The sequence below is a fragment of the Mauremys mutica genome, chromosome 9, assembly GCF_020497125.1.
Source record: "Mauremys mutica isolate MM-2020 ecotype Southern chromosome 9, ASM2049712v1, whole genome shotgun sequence".
NCBI lineage: Eukaryota > Metazoa > Chordata > Testudines > Geoemydidae > Mauremys > Mauremys mutica.
Genome location: NC_059080.1, coordinates 74,292,132 through 74,302,946, shown reverse-complemented (window position 1 = coordinate 74,302,946; position 10,815 = coordinate 74,292,132). Strand labels below are relative to the sequence as shown.

At 37.8% G+C, this 10,815-nt stretch overlaps 1 protein-coding gene across 2 annotated transcripts in view; it reads right to left on the bottom strand.

The window, feature by feature from the left end:
* Positions 1-4,714: 4,714 nt before the first annotated feature.
* The window catches only part of DIPK2A (divergent protein kinase domain 2A), a 29,205-nt gene continuing 23,104 nt past the window's right edge, over positions 4,715-10,815 (bottom strand). For both annotated transcript variants that reach the window (XM_045029150.1, XM_045029151.1), the window contains exon 3: positions 4,715-7,633. In XM_045029150.1, the coding sequence (XP_044885085.1) occupies positions 7,302-7,633 (332 nt within the window). In that variant the 3' untranslated portion in view covers positions 4,715-7,301. The remainder of the gene's footprint in view (positions 7,634-10,815) is intronic.

Below are 10,815 nucleotides of genomic sequence, written 5' to 3'. Positions count from 1 at the left end.
TACTTCACTGCAAGGTCAATGAGCTAGTAGAGCCAAAGACACAATGAAATTTAATCCTTACCTGTGAAATGAATCTTGCTAGCTCACTTAATAATCCAGCTAGCATCAGCAGCTCCCACAAGCAGAGTTTTAGTCATAGAATAGTGGAGTAACAGTACCAGTTGTCACCTCATAATGGAGATATGAGGTCCATTTCACAGAGAAACAGAGGTAAATAAATCTACTAGAACAGTAATAACAGCACATCAGCTACTTAGAATCATAGAATATTAGAGTTGGAAGAGACCTTAGGAGGTCATCTAGTCCAATCCCCTGCTCAAAGCAGGACCAACACCAACTAAATTATCCCAGCCAGAGCTTTATCAAGCTGGGCCTTAAAAACCTTTTAGGATGGAGATTCCACCACCTCCCTAGGTAACCCAGTCCTTACTTGATCATCACATTGGAGACCATATCTTGGTACCATATATGAACTTTTGATAGCTAATGAGAGGAGAGCGAAGACTCTGTTGTGGCACTACACTTTAAAAAACGAAGTTAGAAAAGACAGGAAATTGAAAACCAGATAATGTGTGGAAGCTGCTAAAGAATTAATCACAGAGGATACCCATAAAAAAAAACAACCTGACATGCAAGATATCAAGGATCCATTTATTAAACAAAGTGCAAGTATTTATAGTACCCGCTTTAAAAGAAATGGAAAGGTTTTAAAAGCAGTCCTGTAAAGAAAAGGAATAGAAAACTATTATGCCTCAGATTGAGCCGTTGTCGTCATGATTCACATGAACTGCAGATCTGCCAAGTCACAGCAGTAAAATACAATTGAAGAGTTGTCTAGACAATCCTTTTCATTATGATACAACCTGTGAGTTAGTATAAAAAAGGAAACAAGAAGTTGGGGTGAATTTAAGGGCTTTAGATCATTCCAAATAAAATGTCAAGAACTGTTTAAATACTAAGTTTGTATTGACTATCTTTCCAGTCTTGACAAATGTTGGTGGATGACAGTCTCAATGAGGGCCATGTGGTTAGCTCCCCATGATAGTTAGGGAAGTAGAAAGGAACAGTGCGAGCGCACACGTGTGTGCAGGGGAACCCACAAGAAGCCTCCCTCCCACAAAAATGTTGCAGTCCTTGTGCTCAGATGGAGCAGGGCTACAGCCTCCCCTCAACCACCTTGGAAGCAAGCGGATCCTACATTCCCCCCGTACAGCAACAAGCATCCTTTCTGTGCATGTAGAGAGAAACTGCAGATGGCATTGGAAAAACAAAATAATCTACTGGCAGTTAGCTTCAAAGAGTATGAAGAAATACTTATGAATTCTCTCAGGATATGTAATAAAGATAATTCACTCGCAGAAAGGTATGAGTGTCGAACGGTGTTGAAACAGAATTTTAATTATTCACCAGTACCAGAAAGTGTCCCCCCAAGGGTTCTAAAATGATAAAAAACAAATCAAGTCAGTTAAATGTCAAAAACAAAGTAATCAGCTAGTAATAGGAGATGACTGGAGGTGGCCACTGCTTCCCATCTTTGAGCTAAGGCCTCGCAAACAATATTGTTTGAGGCTGGGAGTGGGCAACAGGCCATGGATCACTTGATAATTACCTGTGCTGTTCATTCCCTCTGAGGCACCTGGCATTGACCACTGTTGGAAGACAGGATACTGGGCTAGATGGACCTTTGGTCTGACCCAGTATGGCTATTCTTATGTTCTAAGATCCAAATAGTTTAGGACTCCTCATTCAGATCTGCCTCACATGGCTAGATTTTATACGTGTTATCTGCCTGATCCCTTTTTGAGAACGCTCTCAATAGAAGCATGTAAGGAGAATGTTTAGCAAGTCCTGAATGATAGACTCCAAAGACTGCTACCTATGAAACTCTGATTTGTCACTTTGACAAATCAAAGACCTATATTGTAGCTCTTTTCTCAATAATGTTAATTTTAGATAAATGGTCTGTTTGGGCATGAACCAGGTATGATTTTCCACCTTGAAAGAAATTTACCAGAGCAGAACATTTAATATGTAGCGATGAACAGCCCTATTCTGACCGTTATACGTTTCAGCCACATAATACTACACACCACTGCCACAGAGTGTTTTTGTGGAGTGTCAAACAGCCCATCCTGATTAAGAGGGGAAGTGAAGGCAGCTATTAAAAATAAAATATAACAAATGGAAAACAAGTGAAGTAGATTACAAACACTATAAATAAGCTATGAAGTGTAGAAAATTGATAAGGGAAGCTAACAACCTCAGGGAAAAAAATCCACAGCTAGCAAAACTATTACAAGCGTTGTTAAGTAGATCATGTACCAAATAATTTCTAACCATGCTACAGCCCCATTAATAGATGGAAAAAGATAAAACAATACAGAAAAAGCAGAGTGTTTAATAAATGTATTTGATAGTTGGTAAAAAGCATGTTGATCTATTCATTCATATCACACAAGGACAATTAACTGCTTTCCAGTTGATTAAAAAGTGAGGATGTTAAGCTACTTGGGATAAACATTTTTATGGTCAGGCCCAGATAACTGGCAGCCAAGAGTCCTAAAAAAGTTGGCTGAGGAGACCTCAGATCTACTTATGCTCATATTTAAATAAAACTCTTGAAATATTGCAGAAATTCCAGAAGACTGAAAGAGTGCTAATATTGTGTCAATATTCAAAAAGTGCAAGATGATCCAGCTAATTGTAGGCTGATTAGTCAGACATTAATCCTGGGAAAAAATGGAAAAGCTGATAGATTCAGTTAATCATATTCTCATCCATTAATTCTTAAAGCCAGTCTACATTGTTTTATGGAAAACATGTCTCAAACCAACCTGATTTAATTCTTTGAGATTACAGGTTTGGTTGATAAAGGTAACTATATAGCTGTACTACACTTTTTTTATTATTAAAAACTAGTTTTCTTAAAAACACCACAACCACCCACTATCACCAAACAAAGCCAGACAGTAAGAGTGATTAACCATTGGAACAAACTATCCAGGGACATGGTAGATTCGCTATCTCTTGAAATCTTCAAATCAAGATAGGATGTCTTTTTGGTGGATAATTATACTATAATTATGCTTTAATTATATGCAAGTTATGGGGCTAAATATTAGCGTAACTGAATGAAGTACTATGGCCTGTGTTATAGTCAGACTAGAAGTTGATCTCACTGGGACAGATTTTCAAAGCTATTTGGGTGCCCTAGGACACAGATAGGCACCTGGTGGGATTTTAAGGGCATTTAGGCAAGGCAGCTGGACTCCACTCCCTAGTGGCAAGAAGCCTCGATTAGCTTCCCCCTCACTCCCGGCGGGGAACAGGGAGGCAAGAAGCCCCAGGTGTAGGGTGAGTTAACTCTCAGGCCTACACCTTGGTTCCCCAGGGAGCCAAGGTGGAGGCCTGAGATTTAACTCATCCCATACTAAACCAGCCTTGGGTGAAACTCAGGGATTTCACCACTAAAATTAAGGAAAAAATGTTCCACTGCTGCTAAGGTGCCCCCATCTCAGGAATGCCCCTAACAAGAGTTATAACACCAAGGGCTGTAAAGTAGACACCCCCAGGCACTGAGAAATTTAGGGAGGAAACAGAAAGACCCCAAGAATTGGTAAAATAGATAAGATAAGCTCTGACCAGTAAATTTATGCTGACCATCTGCACAAACAAAGAAGGTCATAAGTAAGTTACAATTTGGACATAAGAAATAAAATGTAAAAAAAGAGTTGAGCAGGGAGGAGAAAACATAAGTGCCAGTGCATGATTGGTTAAATTTGGTTACCTAGGGGTACTGAATAATGTGATAGGGTTAGTGAAGTGAAAGGAGGTAGCTGGTTTTACCTATGTACTGCAACAAATAAATGCTCTTTGGGAACCATCTCCAGACTGGAATTTAACATCAAGCTGCTAGAACTCTGACCCCTCTGCACAACTGTGATGTGCAGAGTTTATCACTGGAACCTCCAGACAAGATGATCCTGACTAGCCATGAGTGAATTTTGTCTCTATATTGGGAGTGGTGAGCATAAAAACATACATATGCCAAGCAATACTCTATGTGTGTTGCTAATAAAGATATTTAGAGCACAGCTGTGTAAAGCTCTCTCCCTGGGAAAAGGTTCCACAGAACCATAAAGCCCTGAGCCCCGAGGGAAAGGACAAGTACTTAAAATGACCAGGTTTCTTCTTGAGTCTGTGGGTAAGGATAGGTACCTTACACCCTGAGCCCTCGGAAAGGGTGGGTGGGTGCCTAAATTGATTGGGTTACTCCTTGAGTCCTCGGTAGGGTATAGGTGGGGTTTTTTTGTTTATGGGTAACAAGGGGGGCGCAGCTCGCTGAAACAGTAAAAAACAAAACAAACCCCACAGCTCATTAATTTTGAACTCTAGCGTACTTCTTTTTCAGTAGCTGAAAAACAGATGATGTGCCATAATTTAAGATGCACTCTAAGAGGAAAAATAATGCTCACTTGGAAGCATTTCTAAAGGGGAAACTCATTACTGTAACTGAGCTATTCAGGATTATGAAAAAATACCTCCACAGAATAATTCCTAACCCAAGGAAAGTTGGAATACAACGCTCTCCACAATAGTAAGAAAAAAAATCTACCTCCACACATGATTATTCTTTAACACTTGTAAATTGATCTTAAAGAACTAACTGATCTGAAAATGAAATTCTGAGATGAGATTCTTAAAGTACTCTTTATTAATATTAAAAGTTGTAGAAACAACTTTGTGTAATATGAAGGCACAGGAAGACAATTTTGATAAAATATTCCAATTAAACAGTAACTTACAGTACAAAAGACAATTTTAATGCACATACAAACCCCAAATGTCTCATTCAAAAATATTTCACCAAGAGTTCATCAATATTAATGGGCAATGACTAAAAATATAAATTGTCATTGTACAATAAATATCTGATAGGTGCAAATTGAACAAAATTTATTGCTTTCCACGTTAGTGTTTTCCCTGTAGGTATTTTTTTTTTCCTAATTCTAGATTCGTTTCCGAATCAGCTTTCTCAATATATTTCAGAGGGAACTATAACCCTTAAACCAAGTCTAACCAGGGACATTTGGTAGTTACAAAACTACCTCAAGTACTAATCAGAGCTGGCAGTGTTTTCTATTACCCTTTAACAATCAATCAAACAACTCAATCAGATAATGTGCAGGGTGTTTAAAAATCAAAATCATTGATACAACAAGGCTTGCGTGGCAGCTAGTGTTATTTAATCTCAAATTTTCAATGCATTTTCTGCAAATAAGTGTATTTTGACAAAAAAGTAGTGTGAAGCCTATTTAAAGACTCATATCTGAAGGGAAAGAGGTTGCAGCACAACTGGTAAAATGGTCTTCCAACAGCAAAAACAAAAAACGAACAAACAGCAAATAGGAAAATAAAAGCTGTAAGTAACATATTAGCTTCTGAAAACAAAATTAAGACAAGTGAGCTGCAGTAAAGGATGACTACATATGCAAAATGGATTCAAAGTGAAAAATCTAGAGCTGTGCAAAACAGTCATTAATACACTCATCTAACAAATGTGAGAAAATTTTTGCATTTTTATATAGCGGTATGTCCCCCCACCGCACTCCCCAGCTTTGAGAAAGAAGAACCAATCAGTACTGAATTACAATTTGCTTTTTCTTTTCACCCTGCTCCTACAGCAATTTTGGTATAGCAGCAATTTCCATCTCTCTTTGCAGTAGTATCTGATAGCCATGCTGACTCATGAATGGTCACGCATACCCAGCTCATTCCAAATTGTTTAATACCATGGTTTTGGTTAATTTACAACTATTACTTTTTTCCTTTGTTACTGCTGCAGGCAAAAAAAAAAACAACCCACAAATATCCTACAAGTATTTGCTTGGGAGTCGAATTTTATGACACTTCAGGTAAACGAAACACTACAGTAGCTATTGTATAAACAAAATCAAAACCAAAAATCTTCCAAGAAAGTAAATAATTTTGGTAGTGATTGCTCCCATAAATAAAAATTTGCATAAAATATCAATCTCAGGTTTACACTAACCATTAAAGGGACCATTTTTACTGCAATTCAAATAGTAAAACTTATTTCAAAGCAAGGACGCAAGCAAGAACATGGCATAGTCAGTTTAACGACTAAACTGATAAACATTCAGTAAAATTCTTTACATTGTGAATTCAGCAGAATTGTGAATGATAAAGAACAAATGCTAGTCTGCTAGGCATTTTCTTAAGTTTAAATTTGGATTTTCCTCAAGCACTACCTAGTAGCTTAAAGTTTCTCAAAGAGTAACTAAGGACCCACTGAAATTTGAATTTTCACCATGGATTAGTGTTACTACAGTACATAGTTTTGCTTTAGGACTAGTCTAGGGACTGATACACAACCATTTTCTTTGGTTTATGCTTTACTACACTGGACTAGCGATCTTATTTTTAACCTACCCTCCATTCCTACTGATTTTTACTATCTTCTCCCCTCAAGTTAAAAATGACTGTTTGCTCATACAAACGATTCCCTGCTGAATGGCTATGTGTACATACTTGCATGGAAGGTTGAATTTTGTACAGTAACTACATCAAGTGATACCTGCAACAGCAGAACTACAAAAATCAAATATGAATGTATTATGGTTCATATAACAGTTGAGTCTGCTTTATGACTATATCCTTTTTAAAAATGTAATACACACAGTAAGATACAGTGGTAAGAACTTAGATTAGACAGTAAACATGGGAATCCTGCACTCATAGTAATATACTGCACAGTATTAAATAAAACTTGTTAAATTTGAAACAATGCAACAGACAACTAGATTTACCTGCATGTATGTAAATGCCACTTCAGTAAGATGTTTGAACACAAAAATGAGACAATGACATCTGGAAAAAAGCCTTTAAAACAGGCCATCAGTCTAATTTGACTTTCCAAGTAAAAGCATCAGTTTCACAAAATTGTGATACTAATGCAGTTTTATGTAAAGTACCCCTTGACAGACAAGCTGTCAATTAAGCTATCACAGTCTTATCTCATCTGACCCACTCCTTAGGCAATCAGGGAGAACAGTCAATAGTAGCTCAAGTTTTAATTAGATAAGTACCTTGTCTGTTTACAGAGGAACATCCTCTAAACACCATAACATTTTATGGCATTCATATAATTGATCAGATAGTTTCATTTAAAAAAAAAAAGTTTCTCTTTTGAATGTGTGAGTTCAAAACCTCATTTTTCCATGTGTCTTTGCGATAGTGTTTTAGCCAGTGTTACAAAAAGGTGATTAGTTCACCATGAACTACCTCACATTATTACTTAATTGTGCAAGGTATTCACGTAGTTCTTTTGCAGCTTGGAATCTACCATATCGCTTCTTTGGGTTGGCACACTCATCCAGCAAGGCCTCAAGTCGGCCATCTTTGGCAATTTCAGCTGGAGGGTCATGAAGTAGTCCTCCAGAAGTGCCACGCCAGGTGGCATGTCTGGATAAAAGGTTCTGACAAATAGCATAGTAATTGTGGTCCACTGTGGCACGAGCACAAAGAATCTCTTTTGAGAAGGACAAGCAAGCTTCTTTATCGCAGTCATCAAACTTGCTCTCGTACCATACATCCCAGTTTTCAGGTTTATCTGTAAAACAAAGATGGCAAAATATCGTGGGTGAGATGGAAGGAAAGCAGTACCTTTAATACAAAAATATGACTAACGGCTTAGTTTAAAGGAAACCAGTAACTAGAGTCAGGTGCAAAAAAAATAAAATAATAATAAAAGTTTATTTGCCAAAAAGAACATCGTTTCAGTAGACCTAAAATCATTCACAAATATGACCAAACTAAAGAATAGAAATGTCAAAACAAAACAGTTTTAACCCAACTTAATTTTTTAATTTCAATTTTGGGTATTTTATTTTAACAAAAGCAAAGGAGGACGAGATTCACAAAACAGCATGAACAGAAGTGAGCTGGCAGTGCCCTCCTTATAACTTTTAGCCCAGTGCTTAGGATGCTGATCTGAAATGTGGGAAATTCAGCAGAATTGGCGGGTAGTAATCAATCCATCAGGGATCGATTTATTGCGTCTCGTCTAGATGCAATAAATCGATCCGCGAATCAACGCCCGTACTCCACCTTGGCAGGAGGAGTAAGCAGCATCGACGGGGGAGCTGTGGCAGTCGACTCACCACTGTGAGGACAACCAGGTAAGTGGAACTAAGATACTTCGACTTCAGCCATGCGAATAGTGTAGCTAAAGTTGCGTATCTTAGATCAACCCCCGCCACCCCCACCAGTGTAGACCAGCCCTCACATTACACGAGAGGGCCTTAGCCACTGGGCTATGGGATATTTGGGTATGGGCCTCAATCTCTCCCTTTGAAGCTGTTCTACGTCTCAAAACTCATTAAAGTCAAAGTCACTGCTCCAGTGATGATTTATAGCCTCATGGTTAAGGCACCCCCTAAGGATGTGGGAGATCCAAGTTAAGTCTCTGCCTGATGTCATACAATTATTTAAGCTATTATCCCTCACAACTTTTCTAGTTATTTGCTAGCTAAATTTTTGTAAGGAAACCTTTTTTGCACATAACATTTTTAGCTGTAACCTGCATTTCAAGAGTCCTTAGATGCATCTTATTAGCGTTTCTACAAGTACAAAACTACAAGTTAAACTCTAAATTTAAGTGGAATTTATAAAGTAACAATATCTTAAGGATCATTAGAAATGCTAAAAGGCATCAAGCAGTGAACAGCAGGATGTTATAATTAATCTACAGAATCAAGTTTCCCATTAAAAAAAAGACAAAACAAAAAACACACTGATGGCTTTCTCCCCCAAGCACTATATTTTAACTATATAGATCCTTTAGAACTTCACTGGAAACTCAAAATATTGTAGATATAAAAGGGTGCTTAATTATAATTTTTTATGTTGTAGCTAAGCCTTGATTTCATCCCCCACAAATCATTTCTATCTGAAGAAAAAAAAGTGACCTGAGTCCTCCTCCCTAGATAGCTGTTAATTTTTTCTGCTTAGAGCCAACTTAAAAAAAAAAAAATGAAGTCCAGAAAGTCATCCTGAGTTTGTGTAGGTGCATTAAGTGATAAAGAGTAAACAAATAGGAGAAATCAAACTTTCGACACTTTGCTCAGGTATATATAGCAGAACTCCTGACAAGTGTTGCAACAGTATCCTGGCAACCTGCCTTCTCTAGAGACTTCTGTCTAACAGAAAGTTTGCCTCTGACAAAAATAATAACCTTGATTACAAATGGGAAATAGCTGCCTTGAGCGATTCAAGATTCAGCAGGATACAGCAGCTCCCTCAGAGTTTCCTGGAAGAACTTATATAGGACCAAGCTTCACCCTGGAAGCTACATACTATTGCCTGGTTTGAGACAATTCCTCTTATTAGAGAGGGAATCAACTGTGTGTCCCCCATTTTGGAGCCCTTAAGCACCTGTACTGCCTGATGTACACAGAAGACAAACCAGTATTATTGGAAAGCACTCTCTGGTCTAATAGTTAGTTTACGTTTATGGTGCACTTACACTGTTCTGACAGCAAGCTACTAAAGGCCAAGGGATGGCTGTGATAAAAACACTGAAGTAATTATGCAATGAAAGGCAGACTCAAAAGATAAGAAAAAATAGATTCTGAAAAAGTTGATTCAAATTTAGCTAATTAAATTACCTCAAATTTGAGAGGTGAACAGAAAAATAAGACTAGACACTCATATACTAAGGTAATTGGATCAGGGGCCTACAAACAAATAGATTATGGACCCCATGTATGGATTCGCTATGGAAGCAACCCCAAACACTAATTGGGCCAGCCTTAAAATGTAGACAGTTACTGTCACCTCAAAAGTATAAATACAAAAACTTCTTCACTGTCCCAATTTTCCAAAAAGGAAAACTAGACACCTTATTAAAGTGAGACATGAAGTTGCCAATAGCATTTTAAAAATATTTCCCCACACTTAAACATTACGGGGCTTGGGAGGAGAAAAAAACAAACCAACCATGTGTGTGTGCGCATGTCTGAGTTTGTGGAGTCAGTACTGAAACAGTGGGATATCCAACATATTAAAAGGATTTATTGGCATCCCCTGCTGGGATTTGATCTAAATACATTATGAGAAATATGGACTAGTTAGTGTTATTAAAAAGAAAATATTGCTTTGTATTGAAAGACTGCACAGAGTGGAAAATACAGTCTAGAAATTAATTCAGTGATATTAATTGTATTTGCAAAGTTTGAAAATCCACACATCCCGGGCAAACAGGGCTACTGCCATGAACTCCTGTAGAATTTAAGTTTTTATTTTAAAGGATTCCAGTCCTTAGACTTGTAAAATTAACCTATTCAGCTGAAAAAATTATAAACCAATGTAATGCTGTCTAAGTCTACAGCCTGACTATTCTAATGCCTCTATTACTACCTTGAGTTTCTGCAGCTTGAAAAAGATGGACAAATTTTCACTCTTGCTATTCAGAACTCTGCATCAGAGTGTTACTCAAGAGATTCTGGTCAATTTTTCTTGGCTGCTGCTTGGTTAAGTTCTGAGTTCAGCAGAGGTAGTCACTGACACTATTTACAGGAAATGAGGGCCAAAAGACAGAGTCTGGAGCAAGGGTAGGACAGACCTCCTCTCTCATATAGCAGCCAGGAGATTGGTGAGGGGTAGAATAGCAGTGGCTTCTATCCTCACAGCAGCCTGGAGGTTCAGGATGGGTAAGCCAGAGGAACCAAGAAATTGAAATAGAACGTTCCTTCTTCATTATAGCTATTGGAGTGAAAGGATATTAAGTTAGAT